At 41.8% G+C, this 17,105-nt stretch overlaps 1 protein-coding gene across 2 annotated transcripts in view; it reads right to left on the reverse strand.

The window, feature by feature from the left end:
- The window catches only part of slc36a1 (solute carrier family 36 member 1), a 50,102-nt gene that overhangs the window by 20,264 nt on the left and 12,733 nt on the right, over nt 1–17,105 (reverse strand). For both annotated transcript variants that reach the window (XM_011480567.4, XM_078954431.1), the window contains exons 8-11: nt 15,540–15,767; nt 13,658–13,756; nt 12,608–12,774; nt 9,257–9,426 (exon numbers count right to left, since the gene is read on the reverse strand). In XM_011480567.4, coding sequence (XP_011478869.1) covers nt 9,257–9,426; nt 12,608–12,774; nt 13,658–13,756; nt 15,540–15,767 — 664 coding nt within the window. The remainder of the gene's footprint in view (nt 1–9,256; nt 9,427–12,607; nt 12,775–13,657; nt 13,757–15,539; nt 15,768–17,105) is intronic.

Below are 17,105 nucleotides of genomic sequence, written 5' to 3' on the forward strand. Positions count from 1 at the left end.
ACCAGCGAGCCGCCGCAGAACCGTACGGATCCGACCAGCACCAACAACGCTCCCGGTGAGTTTAGCTGTTAGCTGGCGGCAAAGCACATAAACAGATGGATGATGGGGAGTGGGGGTGGGGTTGCTCCGCCTCCTGCCGCTCTGCAGAAACTACGTCCTAGAAAACCACACAGGTTTTTTTTCAATTTGCCTAAAACAGCATGATCATAATGTAAAAACCACTGGGAACGCCTGGACTATAGATCTAAAGATGATCAGAGTGTGGCTTTAATACTGAAAGGTGTGTCAAGATGAGGGCGTTTGTTTGGTCCTTTCAAAGTAAAGGTCTTTTCTGCGAGCATCTTCTTCTTTAAGAGCACAAGAGACTCCATGAAAAACAGAAACCTTTTTGAAATCTGCAGCAGTTTTTAAGATAAGTATCTAGAAAGAATCTATCTAGCAGAACTCTGGGGGATTTTGTTTGGCGTTTATCATCCATTTGTTTGTAACCAGGTGTGTCGACTGTCAGTCGCTTCTTCTGAGACGGATGTACAACATGAATTTAGATGTTGGTCTGTTAAAGAGAGCTAAACACAGACTGTCAGTCAAACTGGAGAAAACAATAATTTGTTAGAAAACAAATTCAATCTTTTTACAAAACGGATGCTAAATTTAAATGACATTTTTTCAGACGAAAGCCAGTAGGGGTAGGATTATATAAACTCCTTTTCAAGCATTAAATCAAGCTCTACCTGACTTTAGTTAATGACCAATGTTTTTAATTAAGCAAATTTGATTTAAGTGTCTTTTATTTGTTTTATTTTCTGTATTTTTAGAGCATTTGATCTTTTCTGTAATGAGTTTGATAAATCTGTGTAAATTCTTTATTGCTTTGACTTCAATCAAAATCAAATCAAATTGTATTTTTTCAGACGAAAGCCTTTTTGGTTGAATACTAGAAAGCAGAGGTGCTCATTATGTTGATCGCAATCGACCGGTTGATCTTCAAGGACATGAGGGTAGATCGCAGGCCGGCAAAGGTAAATTACAAAAAGCTTGCTGGTTCGATACCCGGCTCTGGCATCTTTCACAAACATACCTTTTTTTGTTATTGTGCTGTAATCTTTGGTCAACTTTCATCATTTCTTTCTTTCTTGCCAATTATGACCCTTTAAGTTTCATTTTCATTCAGTAATATAGCATCAACCCTGCATGTTCTTCTGGAAATGCAGCTCCTTCTAGTTTAGCATTACAATGCCACAAACAAATCATAACCAGACATGTGCACAGGAGGTTAGTGAGGCAGTGTTCCGTCACTGCAGCTCAACCACCGCCTGACCACGGAAGCCGAGGCGTCTCAGCACGGCATCAAAGGCCTTCAGGTAATCCGCCAACAAACTGGCTGCTGCTCGCCAACGCAACGCTCAGACCCTCTGCTAAATCTGCTACAGGTTTATGCTGGAGAGCTCACTTCACAAGAAATGAACCGAGCTTTGGAGTGGGAGCGCGAAGGAGAGCGTGCTCCTCATCCTCCTTTTATCTGAAGGTACGAACTCAAACCGAAAAAAAGAAGAGGCTTCGGCGTGAGGCGGCGTCCAGGTTTCTGCCTCAGGACAAAACTCCCACCGTGAGGAGAAGCTTTCCGAGACGTCAGTCAGGGACATTTCCTGTGGGCTGAAACCCTTCTTCCTTCGTCTCTCACTGATCTGACCGAGGATTCAGAGGATCAGCATTAGTCCTTTTCAGATCAAACAGGACACTATTGTTGCATGGAAAGAAAAGTCATCTTTCTCAGTTTTTTAGGTTTTAGCACTGATGTGTTTATTGCACCACACAGTGTCAGGTGATGACGAGGACGAAGATCGGCTGCACACGTTTCCTCAGGTGATTCCACCTCCAGCTGCCCGTTCTTGGTGTGCTTTGTGTAAGCAGTGGGATCCCGGCGGAAGGCGGCCCTTCATCCACAGTCACGGCGCAATCCTCCCTCGCCGCCAAATAAACCACAGGGTGCCTCGCAAACGCTCTGCAGACAGACGCCGGAGCATGCTCGCCCGCATTTCTCCTCCTGTTTGTTAGCTTATCTGCATTCATGTGAACACACCTGCACAGCAAACTGCATGTCGTGTGCACAGAGCTGCAATCACAGCTAATAAAGGGAACGGAGACAAACGACTGCTGGAAGGGCCGAACTGCACGCAGCCGGGACTCCCTGCTGTGTATTTTTTAACTCCTCAGCCCTGGGGAGACTTGGAAACCTGGAAAAAAACTTAATCCCAGTCCAACTGTTACTCCCAAACAACAGTGTCCAGATGCCTGGTGGGTCTTTAAAGAAACTCTTTCTGCCTATAGAGCTTTTAAAAAAAACTAAATTCAAATGCTGTCTGAACTTCCAGCTGTTCTGGTGAAATCCTCTTCTAATCTAACCACTGAACTGCAAATAAATGCATCATTAGTTGAATGCTATAAAGCATTCTATAAAGTATTCACTCCATTGTTTTCCTGTTTCTCTTCATTTATTCTAGTATCTTCCTCCATCTTTTGCTGCTTAACTCCTCCTACAATGTTTCAGCTATTTTAACCATTCCACTATTCAAATGTTCAGCTCTTTCAGCTTTTTACAGCTGTGACTTTTGCTCCTTCAAATCCTTAAACTTTTCAAGATATTCCAGGATTTCTGCCACCATTGAAATAAATGGGGAATCCTTGGTGCAGAAGCTCGCTGGTTCGATACCCGGCTCTGGCATTTTTCACAAACAGATCTTTTTTGTTATTGCTCTGTTTTCACTTTTTTTAAGGTCAACTTTGATCATTTCTTTCTTTCTTTCTTTCTTGCCAATTTTTACCCTTTAGGTTTCGTTTTCATTCATCAACCCTGCAGTTCCTTCTGGAAATGCAGCTTCTTCTAGTTATGAATATTAATGATGCTGCTGTTTTTACAGGCTTTTAAAAAATGTAACTAAATAGGATGATTCACACAGAGATGATTCATATTACAAATTACTAAACAGCATCCCAAAACAAACAGTGGAGGCCTCAGAAAACCTGAAGAACTCTAGAATGAAGTCATTCCATGAAAGCAAGAACATAAAAAAGCTGCAGTTTCCTTTCATTTTTAAAATCTATTCATAAGTTTTTAAGCTAAACTCACATTTTTTTCTTTGAGCAGTTAGATGGCAGTCAGATCAAAGTTTGATCCAATAGTTTGAAAGCCTTCACTTTTATTCACTGAAGCTCCCTAAAACATGGAGCTGAACCTCCGTCCTCCTCATTACACCAGGATTGGACATCGATTCGGCTGCTCCAAACCCAATGATGCCTTCCTCTCTGAGCTTTTGACAAAGTAAGCCGTTTAGAAGGCCTTGGCTTTTCTCCCCTAAAACAACATCAAAACCAGCGTAAAGCCGCTCTCCGGTCTCCACAAGCATCCACATCTCACAGTGTCGATTTGGTATCGACACTCGTTCTATTCTGGGTTTAATTAGCGCCATCAATCGCTGTGTATGATGAGAGCAAAGAGCTTTATTTACATGGGAAATTGCAGACTTTGTAACAGCATCTTTCCATATATTGAAGTGAAGACGCTCCTCTGGCCTGAGCCGATCCCCAAAATCCTTTCTGCATCCATTCACCAGAGGCAATTACTTTAAATCAAAGACACCAACTTACTGACCCGTTTCAGGGAATCTAGTGGCTGTGAGATAAAACGACGGCGTGAACACATCGTCTTCAACCAGACAACCAGGAAGGTTGGTAAGGGGAGGAAGCACAATTATTCCAGAGGATTACAAATGAGTCACAGCACAGACGGAAGAAGACCTGCAACTTTGAAACGCAGAGAAGACCTGACCGTGGGGCTCTGCAGAGAAGATAGGAGCTACAGCCTAATACTACAGTCACACCGAGTGACCATTCCCATTGAAAAGTCTGTGTAAACGCTGATTTCAAGCTTCCACGTTCAAAACTCTCACGCACGTGTTGCTAATTTTTAAGTCCGTTTTCAGGCTCTACGTCAAAAATGCACAGCCGTTGAGTGAACGTAGAAAGCTGAACCAGTTGAACTTGGACTTTGATTTGGTAGCGCCTCTGTTTCATTCACAGAAGTACCGACCTTTGAAAAGTTCTGTTTTTAACGCACGCCGTGGAAGCCTGAACCGTCCTCCGCCGCGATGTGCGTTAAAAAAGTGATAATGCACACTTCGAAGGCCATTAACCCGCTTATACCATGGTCACTTACAAAAGAAATAAATATTAACCAGTTTTTAGTCCTTAATTCTATTTTTTTCTGATTTGGATCGCTTTTTTCAAGAAAAGCGGACAATTTGTTACGTGGTGCGGCGCCTTGTCATGGTAACGTAACAAGGCGCCGCACAACTGCTGCAGTCAAGATTAAGCAATATATATATGCTAATCGTCCCGATGCTTTAAATAAAGCATCAGTTCAGAGAGAAAGTTCTCCTCTTACCGCTTGTTTTTGTCCAGATGATGAAGATAAAGGCTGTTTTAAAGAAGGAGGTGCAGTGATACAGACGATTTAAGATAGGTGACCAGAACTACTTTTTGGGGCGTGCAGTTATCACTTTTTAAGCACTTTTTAATGCACACCCAGCAGCCAATCAGAATAGAGACTTCACCCGGACCGTGATATAACATGAATAAATACTACTACACCAGATCTTTCCTAGATCTGAATAGAGCGGTGAAAGGAAAAGCCTGAAGCAAGATTCACAAGATTTGCACAGCTTCCACATTTCGCACCAAGACACGCTAGTCTTGGGTAGCAACCGTCCAGTGTGTACACCATATGCTAAAAGAGCATAAGAGCCCACCTTCAGCGCCTTGAAAGCCCAGTATCAACGTAGCATTAGTCGCATGCACACATACGGGGGTTGACCCATGCAGGTTCTGCAGGTTTTTGGGTGGTCCGGGTCAGAAGGGTCATACAGAGAAGCGGCTGCATCTTAAGGCGAGCCCAGGTGTGTCTAGCAGTTGCCTTATGGCTCATACAGCTACTTAAAGGGACGTCATGACAATGGAAGGTACCGTTGTCTTGTGTGTGGTAAGTGTATCTTGAAGTTTTCGTACGTATAAAGAAGTTCCACACTCTTATGACATATGGGTGTTGTTGTTGTACGCCGTCCTTACGCCTCACTCTAGTCATTAGTAAGGTTTGTGTTCTGGTTCCTGACTGATATAGAAATGCTCCATGCACGGGTTGTGCACGTGATACACAAGTGCCCGTAGGAGGCCTATAGGATGACTACACAAATCCCACTCTGAATGTCTAATTTCTTTATTTGTAACAGTCAAAAAGCGTGCACATGTCGCGTGAACAGCACCAACAGGATCCTTGCCTGCAGGTTTTTTTTTCTCGCCTACTTCCCCCTTACTTATGCCTACGTGTTGTTGAAGTGTTCACTACGACATGTCACCCGCAGAAAAAACACTGAGGGTTCACGGAGGAGTCTACAACCTTGATATTCTTTTACAGATTTGACCATTTTTCACCCAAAGACGGCCTGTATCCACCTGTGAGGACGATTGGTACGAAGGCTTTGAGCATGTAGGGTGGGGGTACGTGTGTGGTGTGTGCAGTGTTGGCCGTTATGTAGTGTACTTCTAAATGAATGTGGAGTAAAGGCCTTGAGCATCAAGGTGCCTTTGCAGCGGCACGGCGGCGCCTCTCCACATCAGACCGGAGCGTCAGCAGATGAAGAGAGAGTCCGAGAATCAGCAGTTCGGCTGAATGGGGATCAATAGCAAACGCAGGAGCGGGGGTGGGGGTGGGGGGATTCTGTTGCCTGGAAGTGGGATGAGAGCAGATGTGTTGGGGGGCCGAATTAGGAACCTGTCCCATCAAGCAGAAGCCTGGAAGTGTTTCACAAAGTGACTCTTGGAGATGAACCTGCTTACTCAGCAGGTGGATTTGAACCCCGGGAACTGACATGAGTAAAATGATAAATATTCCGTTCCCACAAATTAGTATCTTGTTCCCACAAAATAATATTCCGTTCCCTCGAAATAATTTGTGCAAACGAAATAATTATTCACGTAATTAGTCATTCATAAACACGGATGTCAGCAGATACCTTCACATTTCTGTCTGTGTGTGTCTCATTACATTGGATGGAAGACACTGAGGATGTTTAGATATCAGATATATTTGTATTTTAAAAAGCACTAAAGCATTGTTAATCATGTCTCCATGTCTGCGTTCATTCATCCCGGTACGATCTCCGTCCGTCCTGCCGCAAAAGCCGCTTTCTGCCGCTACTTCCGTGTCTCTGTGACCCACATTCGTTCAAGAGGGGAAAATAAAAACAAGAATAATCGATCTGTTATTGTCTTGATGAAAATCAGAAAAATATCATAATATTTAGGATGCCCAAGCTTCCTGCTTCCCCATACCGCAGCGATTCTCCGGACATAGATCACTCGAGCCATGAGCAATGTGCTACAAGCTCCGGCCCGCCGTGGAGCTCTTTTGCTCGTCTTGTCAGCATTCGGGCAGCTGGCTGGCCGGTAGACGGACAGCCAGCTGCATTATGGGATATTGTAGTTTAGGGTCGGATAGGAATAAAAATATTCAGGACTTGTCTTTTATTAATATACTCTTTAGCAGCCACTTTACATCCAAAGGCTACATGCTACGTATCCCATCATGCATCACACATATCCCATAATGCATCTCGACCAATCAACGTGTCCCTGGTGCATTCAAAGACAACAGGATAAATGTATATCAGAATATGATTCCGTTCCCACGCATTAATTATTCTGTGGGAATGAAATATTATTTTGTGGGAACGTTTTGTTTATTTAATTATTTGACCCATGTCAGATCCCGGGCTCCGTAAGAAACACTTCAAAAAAGCCACTCAAAAAAAAATGCTCACGATTTTCGGAAAACTGAGCTAGGAGTTCAAAACGGATTCAGACTGAAACCAACAGATCAGAGCTGAAAAGTACAAAAAATCTATTCCAGTTTACAGACAAACAGTGAGTTCCATTAAGTCTTTCCATACTGCGTGTTGAACGGCCTCCGCAGAGATACTTTGGCTCTTGGACCTGTGAGCAGAAGCCACGAAAACAGACGTTAGCGATTCGCCTCAACGTCTCATGTTTGACTACTTAAGAAAGGCCTGGGGGGTTTTCTCTGCCGTTCTCTTTGGGGACCCTTTGGGGACGTTTAGCCGGTCCGCGTTTGGACAGCAGAACATGGAGAGGCTGCTTTCTCGGTTCTCCACTGATAAAGAGCGAATTAAAGGCGCTTCAAGAGCAGAGAACAAACTTGGAGAAGCTTTCAGAAACATACAAGAAAGGCAGCCTGCTTGGAAGCTAAATATGAAGAAATGAGCTGGAGATGTTTTCACAGAGAAGCAGATCATCCAGCTTTAAAGGCCACTTTAGAACTCTGAAAGTAACCACAGGCGCTAATGAACTCCCAATGGCATTATGGACGATGGCTTTTGAACTGTGCTGTAATAAGACGGAGAGTTGGGTCTATTTTAGCCTAAGAGGGAAGTGGGAGAAAGTACTTTTTTAACATTACAGAACTAATCAAATACAGCAAGCACAAACTCAATCACAAAAAAAAGTTCTTCAAACTTTCTTTGCACCGCTTATATAAGTTAAAGGCCTTTGGTTTGGTCTTTACATACTCACACATTATCAAGACGTTTCTGTATTCTCCTGTTGGTCACATGACTATTATTGAGTAGAAAATCCTTAATATGTAAACATACTGGCATTTCGTGCTAGATTCCAGTTAATAAATCATAAATGGCGTATACTTGTCTAGTGTCTTTATACCTTCCTTGAAGGCCCAAAGCGCTTTACAGTCACAGTCACATTCACCCATTCACAACCTTCCACCAGAGGCAAGGTGGGGGGGGTCAGTGTCTCACCCTAGGACGACGCATGAGCAGGCAAGGCGGGAATCGAACCTGGAATCTTCCGATCAGATGTCTACCGCTTTACTACTGCACCACGGCCGTCCATTAATTTAAACGTGTGGGCTTTATCGATATGTTTATGTTCATATTAGATTTAAGGGCATGACGTTTTCTAGGTTCATTGTCGTCATGCTTTACACCTTTCAATACCATCGTGGTCTTTAGGGCTGCACGATATGAGGAAAACTCGCGATATGCAATATTAGTGATTAATATTGCGATAACGATACAAATTGCGGTATTTAAACAAATAGCAAAATAACCAAAAACATCATTCCCATTTCATTGCAACGGATCAAAAATTACACTCCAAATGACCCTCGTTGATACAGGTGACAAACATCTAACATAATAGGCCTCCATCTGATTGGTCAACAACGTGAAGGCATCCATCTGATTGGTCAAATGCATTAAGGGATTTTTGGATTCGTTAAATGCCTCAAGCTGCCATAAGATTGTTTTAACACATTTAAGGTTTACGACTTATAGCTATTTTCGCCGTCTTTTGCGATATGCATATTGCAGAGCTGGATATTGCGATAATGACAAATTTGCGGTATATTGTCCTAATGGTCTTTCACTTTTCCGCGTTCACGGTCATCATGGTCGTACGCATTACTGCATTTACCTTGTAGACTTTACTGTCATGACAGTCGTGCGCTATGCTACGTTAACCGTCATCAGTGTTGTACACCTTACTGCGATGACTGTCATGATAATGGTATGCTTCGTATATTGCCATCAAAGTCGTACGTGTTGCTGCGTCTATGTTCTTCCACTAAATGCTAAATCTATTCGTTCCCCGAAAAACGTTTTCTGTGCGGTGAGGTCTTTTTCTTTTTCTTAGCAGCTAGATTTAGCACCATCTCTAAAAGTTCACTGCACAAACGTCTGGTCTACTTTGTCCATGATGTCTTACACACACCTGTGGAAAAAGCTTCACCTGTCAAATGTCTTGTCTCCAGTCAGTACTGGCTGACTCACACAATCGCTCATAAAAATTCATTTCTTTACATGTTTAGACTACAGAAAAGGTTCCATTTGTGCAACTTCACTAAAAGTAGACTGTGTGACGATCCAATCCTTTCAGTGAACAGACAAGAGGAAACAAAGAGGATCAAACCAGCCGTTCACACAAAGAACATCCGTTCTGAGGAACCCGCCTTGCTAAAGGCACCAACTTCTTTATGCATCTGTCAGCTGATCCAGATCATCAGCTGAAACCTTATTTTACTGACAGAGAAGCATCATCACAAAAGCCTCAAAGCCGTTTCAGTATCAATAAGCTACAGCAGACCTTCAGAGTCTACAGAGCGTTTACTCACATGTGAAGATGACCAGGAGAATACGGAGCGCCAGGCTGACCGCCGTCTCCCATCGCCCCGACAAGCGAGCCACGACAGAAGGGATGATGATTTCTGCGGGAACGTAGAACTGCAGGGCAAAGGTGATGAAGATCCCAAAACAGTAGAGCAGCTTGACAGCCTGGTACATCCTGTTATCGGAGACAAAGTAGAGACTAGGTCGGAACAAGACCCTCATTTCACTATACCTGACAGCTAATCTATGGCGTTCAGTAGTCTTAGAAGACAGCGTATTTGATTACTAACATGTGATGAATCAATCTGATGTCATCATTACAGACTGAGCCAGGATGCCGGACTTCATGCAACCAAGCAAAACCTCCATCGTTACCTCCCCCCGTTATATCTTCAATTAGTAGGTCTGTGTTTTTCTACTTTTTTATCACTTCATTTAAAATATTTTCTTGCTTCGTCTTCATCTGTGCTCAAATTCTTTAAAAACCTGATGGACAGAGTGTTTGCTGACACGATATGTCGGTTATACCGAAATCGCCTCTAATAAGAGGGAAAATCAAATGCAAAGAGGCGGAGCAACAAGCCCTGAGCATGCCCAGTAAGGTCTTTCTAGGAACCTGATGGTCAATCAAAAGCGTGGAGTGCAGACACACAAGGGGAAATGAAAAGGTGTGGACATGTGACCAGAGAGAAAAAAAATGAAAATATGTTTCACAAAGATTTCTGTCAGCCAATCATCATCCTTGCAGAACGGCCAATCACACAACAGCTTTTCTTCCACCTGAACTTCAGAATAGGTGTGAGCGTTCAGAGTCTCTCTGGACTGGCCCAAGGTCAGTCACTTAAGGAAAGGACCTCAAGCGGAACGTTTCTGTTGTTGGAGCGGCGTTTGCTGCGGCGCCGTTGTCTTTGGGAGACGTCTGTCGAAACATGTCAGGTATGTGGAAAAAAAACCACAACCCTGTCTGATAACAGAAGAACCTAAGAAGTCAGTTATCAATAAAGACTATGAACTTTATTGAAGTAATACGAGAAAATGCTAAATGTCTTGTTTGTGAAACACAACGTAAAGAAAAACTGCAAACATCTCTTTGTTCTAAAAACAGCGGAAAATATAAAATACATCTTCAGCTCTTAAAGACGACTTCATTTCTTCTTCTTTCATTTATTGGTGGATGGTAAACCAATAAAGAACAGGGCACACTGCCCCCTACTGGATGGTTTTGGACAGCCAGAACAGTGTGATAACCGCTCAAATGCACACGGCGTTATGTTCCTACAAACGTGATGTGCATTTAAGCTAAACCACCAGAGTTAACATCTTCAATTTAAGCTGTTATGAAGCAGCTACATCTGAAAGAACATCAAACTCTGCAGATTATTTTTCAAGAGCCTTAAAATGTGCTTGGCTAGAAAAAAACTCTGGTCTACAGGAAATGCTGGAGTCGACATTTACAGATACATCAAAGCCAGTTTGTTTGCACAACACAAGAACTGAGAAGTTACTGCGGGCAGCAAAAAGCTCAGCTGAAGAAAGTCCTTTTTTTACCAAGAAGAAGTTCAGCCGCGGCCGGATTAAGCTGCTGTGAAGCCCCGGAGACGGAAAGCGTTCCACCCCGATCATTTATATTCATTTGGAGCTTCTGTGTTCAAATACGAGCAGTTGGAGGCTGGCTGTTGCAAATTAGATTAAACACAAATTCATTCAGTAACATCCTAACTAGATCCTCTGAGAGACAAAGACAACACTTCCTCATTAGAAGCGCAGGAACAAATCCAACGTCAGCTCCTCCAGCACGCATGAGTTGTGGTGAAATGTGGTGATGGAGACCAGCCTCACAGAGTCCACGTGACTTTTAGAGGCAGCATGAAAGCATGTGAGCAGGACGGACTGAAAACGAGCTGAAACTTTAACACATCTCTACCTGAGCATGTTTGAGGAAAAGAGACAGCCGGAATTTAGAAAACACCCAGAACATCTTTAAATGCTTAGCATCTTTAACCCTCCTATTGTCCTTGGGGTCAATTTGACCCCATTCTATGTGTATTATCCAAAAATTAATAGTTCACTTTTTTTTGCTTCATATTTCATAACTTTTCCTAATTTGATGGGGAAAACTGATTAAGCATAAAATTATCATGATCCAATGTGCTGAACACATATTCCATGCATTGCTGTTCTTCTGGGGTCAATTTGACCCCAGGCTGTTTTAGCCGTGTAAAATGTGTCTGTCTGTGTGTGACTTAACATCCCCACACCTGAGTTGATACGTAAGCGGGGGGGGTGAGGAGAAGAACTTCATTCTGTGAGTCATGAATCCCAAATTAGAAAAGACTTGGATGAAAGATTTTCAAGATCCACCAACGCTAAATCTGAACGTCTGACCTGATGGTGGCACCTTTGTTAATTCAAATACAGCTTTTTTGTGTCAGTTTGCTCGTTGAACATCTTTCACCCTCAAGTGCTTTAGGCATTTCCCGGCAAAACCACAAAATATCAAGTATTTTTGCCTGGTTTCTACTTTAAATATCTTTTCACACTTGATATAAAACAAACTAACTTAGTAACTTTTCAACAATTTGCTGAGACTATTAAACATCTTTTAGAGTCAAAGGAGCTTAAAAACGTCTCATCTCTGATGAAGCTAGTTTTTTTTTATTTGGAATTTTGACAACTTCACCTGAAATGTGTATTTTAATTGGTCTAGAAATAAGGATAGTTTGAATGTATGACCATATGAACAGACATGTACCTAAAGCTTTATTTTAAGATATACTTCAAAATATCAGATTAATATACCTTAATATGAGTTTATATGGCTAATTTTAAAATTATAAACTGTCTTGAAAGAGCAGGACATCACAACTTCTTTTAAGAAATGCTACAGCAAAGGTCATATCATCCCCAAAACCAATAAGGTTTAAACTCTTGTGGTCATCAATGTTGTCAGGAAATTTGAGAGGATTTGTATAAAAAACTTTTCAAGATACATTAATTCTAATTTAAAAGCTTGACCTGATGGTGGCGCTAGAGAACAGGTCAACTCACTGATAGGTTTTATTATCAAGGGGTTATTTAAGAATTTAACAAATAAACAATGTGCCGGACACAAAAACAGTTTTATGTAAATCAGTTTCTGGTCGTAAATACATGTGTTGGTAATATCTGAGGATAATACAATCTGTTCATAGGACTTTTTCGTGCCTGTGGAACACCTGGTGTGCTCAAAAATCCTAACATTTCCCCTTAAAAGTCTCTCAAATGTGATTACAGAGCGTCTCCTCCTCTTCCGAGTGAACGGGAAGCGTTCGGACGCCATGAGGGATCAGATTGATCGTCCGGAGGTTGGGTCTTACCAGCAGTTGGGCAGGTTGAGAGTGATGCTGCCGCCGATGTGCTGTCCGAAGCAGATGTACCCGATGGTCCCCAGGCTGATGTAGAGGAAGGTCACGATGCCCATCCCCAAATACAGAACCTGAGAGAACTTCTCAGGCCTCTGCATTTTGTTCTCCAGGGGGAGAACCTGCATGAAAACAAACACGCAGCATGTACAGGATTTGTGACCAAAGGGGCTTCAGAAGAAACAAATATTTATAAATCTGATTTATACCAATAACAATGAGAAGGTTTGTTCCCTGTCACTCATAATGAACTGTACCGTTTAGCCAACTCTCACTGATGGGAAAATGGTTTTACAACCCGTGAAATGTATTTCTCACATTCACATCATTCTAATGTTATTTCTATTTATGGAATAATAGAACAATGTAATATAATATATATATGAACCACTGAGGAATATAACATTGGAATCAATCAGGAGAACAAATAAAAGCAAATGAAATGTTTCAGGAACACAAATCGAACATATGGACTTTGAAATAAAAAGAACATTTCATTTGATTTTCGACTCCTTAAATGCATAAACAATTGACTCTTAATTACATTTATAATTATTTATACTATTATATCTACATATATATGCATAAACTTTATTATCATTATTGTAAATCTGATATTTGATGACTTTTAGTTTGCGAAAAACTTTTTTAAGTCCTACCAGGAAAAGCATACATTTGCAATATCTATAAGTTTGTTTCAAACCTCTAATTATTTTTGTCATCAATAATAAAATAACTGATACGTGGATCTGGTTACAGTGGAAATTTTTTTAGTAAACATAATAACAAACAAAAAAAGAGTGTGGGCCAATCATTGATCCCTGTGGAACTCCATAAGGCAACATTCCTATACAACAGTCCAGTTTCATGCATGAGTTGTAGTTTTATATGACTTTTAGCTAAGAAAATGTTAAATGTTTGATAGTTTTAATAAAATAGTTTGAGATTCGTCTCTGTTTTGTAGGGTTTTGTGGAAAGGTCACGTCCTGCGGTGCGTTCACGTACCACTCCGATCCCTTCAAAGGCAAAGATGGCCGTCCCAAAAAACAGAGGGTAGTCTTTGGCGTGGCCAACCTTGGGGAGGTTGATGGGATATGTTATGTTCTACGGAGAGAGAAAAAAAGAGCAGAAATCCTCCGTTATATCATAAAAAACAAAGCTCTTTGGTGGCTCACCTAGATACCACAAAATTGTTTTCTCACTACACATCACATCAGCAGTCAAGAGGTCCTCTCCATGTATAATTGCCAATCACATTCAATAAGGCCTTGTGCAAAGAGGACGCCCAGCCTGGCGCTCCGGGAATCATTTGCTGGCCAAAGCCTGACAGTTACCGCAGCCTGTAGCAATTATTTAATGCAATCGTGGGAGAGAAGCGCTGCCGTTTATGTGGCGCTGTCATGACGCGGTGCCGGTCGTTAAATGTGTCAACGAAGGACAACCAACACCCTCTGATGAACAAGTTCTGCTCCATACGCGGCAGAAGAAAAACAAGAAAAAAACATTTCATGTTCCTTTCATGATGATGAAGGAAAGGTAACTTTGATCCACGTGACGCAAAAACGAGTCGTTCACCAAATCCCCACCTTCCCCGCTGTGAAAGCCTCTTATGATGTTCATCTATGAGTCGGCAACGAAAAGATTTCATCAAAACAGTGTCAACAAATAATAAAATCCTGATAGGTTTCAGGTAAATAAGTTTGGATGCATGTCTGAGACACGATGGAGGAGAACTTCCAGCACAAACGATCATAATCCAATTAAAGATGTTTATCAGAGGGACATTTATTTATTCATTATATTATTATGATCAGCGGCGTATTATGACAAATAAATCATGAAGGGACGAAGACATTTTACTTCCGTAAAGAGCAGCAGTTTGAGCAGAAGACGCACAAAAACATTTCAAGATATTCACAGATTCAATAACTAACATTTCAAATGGACGGGAAGTGTTTGTATTGGTTTGTCTTCATTCAAACAATGATCTTCCAAAGCATTTCAGAAAAAAAGAGCAGATTTTTCTCTTTGTTGATGATTAAACTGCCAGACGGCTGCTAAGGGACCGTCTACAAAGTGCCAACTCCAGTAAAGAGTGATAAAAGAAAAATCTATGATCTTCTAAAAAACATGTAAAACAAATAAATGACTCTGCTGATATATGCTAATCATGAAAACTCGTCATATTTATGCTACAGCAATGATTTTGGAAGACATTTTTATTTGAAGATTTTTTTCTCACATGACTAAATATTTTCTATTTTTTCTTGTTCGTACTTTGATTACTTTTACTTAATGGTTGATGTTACTTTACAAAAGCTGTTTAACTGTTAAACGATAATAAAAAAAAGTCAATAAAAAGTAGATGAAACCTGGATCCGTTTATTCGATTCATTCCTTTATTTTTCAGGTCTTACAGTCTTGGACTGGGACTCGACGGATTCTTATCAAAAGAATCGGGTCGGGCTAAAAAAACCTGATGGACATGCCTTTCCTGGTACAAACTATAGATCGAATGGGATGAGCTCCTAAACACCTTTAGGCCACATTTCTTTCTAGTCTTCTATTCAAAGAGCAGAACAGCTGACTCCTTCAGGTGTCCTGCTAACCAATCAGGTGATGGGTTCACAGGTAAGCAGAAGCATCAGAGATGAGAGTCTCCTCACGCCAGATATTATGCAGTTACATAATGTGACATATTGAGTTTTCATGTGTTCATTCACTTATTTAGTTTATTTTTTTAATATAAAATCTTTTCATTATTTTCCCTTTTCTTTCTCAACTGATTGATTTAGAAGTTTTATTTCCAAATGATTGATTTCCGCGGCTGCGGCTCTGCAGCTGCAGCTGGGGTGGCGTCTGCGTGGAACAGAAACGCGGAGGTTACCGTCAGCGAGTAGTAGTAGATGAAGACCAAACTGGCGGTCATGGCCACGTTTGCCAGCAGCGAGAAGGGGGCCAGGAATTTCAGGTTGGGGATCAGGACCAGCAGGATGATGAAGGGCAGGAAGCAGAGCATGTAGAGGCGGGAGTCGAAGCTGGGGATCAGGACCGCCGTCTGGTTGGAGTAGTTGGCGTGGCAGTTCCCGGTGGTGGCGTTGGCTGCTTCCACCACCTGAGGGGGGGGGGAGAGAGAGCCAATCAGGAACGGAGATGCTGTCATCTGAATTTTCTGATCATGTGATGGTGTCTGCTTAAATGCAGAGGTGGAGCTGATCTTTATGCCCCCACAGCTCCACTCACAGTGGTTCAGGTCTTGGGCAGCGTAACCCGCATCTCAAGAAGAATGCCAATAAGAAATGGTCTACAGAGGGTCACGCAGACCCGATCCGCTTCAGACCAGAACCCAGAAAAAGGAGGGAAACTGAAATCCATGAATACTCATAGGAAACACCAAAGCAGCTCGATCTTTTAAATCACAGTAAAAACTACACCTGACTGGTTCCAATCATTTATTGATGCTCTTTGTGGTTTCTGATTTTCTCTATTTCTGTATATTAGTCAATTATTTTCAAAATAATCATTCTAAAAAACTGTTTTCTCATTTAGTTAAAGTTTTCAAAAAGAAAGACAGCTTTTGTTTGATGAATTACTAAATCTTATTTAATGAGTTAGACAAAAAGGCAGCTGGTTGCTGCCACCTAGTGGCAGGAAGCTGCATCCCTTTTTTGAAAGCCTTCAGAATAAAAGCACACTAAAGAATCGGAAATAATGAAGTCAAATCCGCTGGTTTCTAATGGAAAAATAAAACAGCCGTGCTTCTTGAGGCTTTGTTCAAACCATTGACTGTATATGAGAACTGGACTGAGGGACTCCTCCGCCTTTGGCATTCCAAACAGGAAGTACCTGCTGGCTTGTCATCAAGCTACTGTTTTATGGAATAAACTCCCAGCTCATGGAAGAGAGCCCGACACAGTTTCTACATTCAAAGTTAGACTGAAAACATTCCTCTGTGGACAGGCTTATTGTCAGACTAGTTAGTATTCAGAGATTATTTAACTTAATGTTAATTTGTTTAAATTAAACTTAATAACTATTTCTTTTAAAAGGCTGCTAGAAGTTGAAGCTGGGGTAACTATGGTGCTCTGGGGTTCTGCCCTCTCTTCTCTATTCTTGATTATTATTCATCATTTAGTTCCCTCTGTCTGGTGAAGTGATTCATGTATTGTCCCTCTTTTCCTCTCCCCTCCTGGGGAGTGGGAGTGCTTCCAGACTCCAGTTGGTTCATCCGTGCTCCAGTTCCTGACCGTGTACCTCGTCTTTGGCTCACCTCTGCTCCTGCTCCTACACCTGGCTGTGGATTCTGTCTCCAGCTCGTCTCGCGCCTTTGACTGTCCCCCCACCCATCTGGATGAAGCTCGTCTGCTGGACTTTAAATGTGTAGTTGTAGATTTAGATAAGTAAATTCTTCTCTTTGAGTTCTGGTAAATCGCCTGTCCGTCCTGGGGGAGGA

Source organism: Oryzias latipes, chromosome 10 (assembly GCF_053564925.1).
Source record: "Oryzias latipes strain Hd-rR chromosome 10, Olatipes_Hd-rR_3.1".
Taxonomy (NCBI): Eukaryota; Metazoa; Chordata; class Actinopteri; order Beloniformes; family Adrianichthyidae; genus Oryzias; species Oryzias latipes.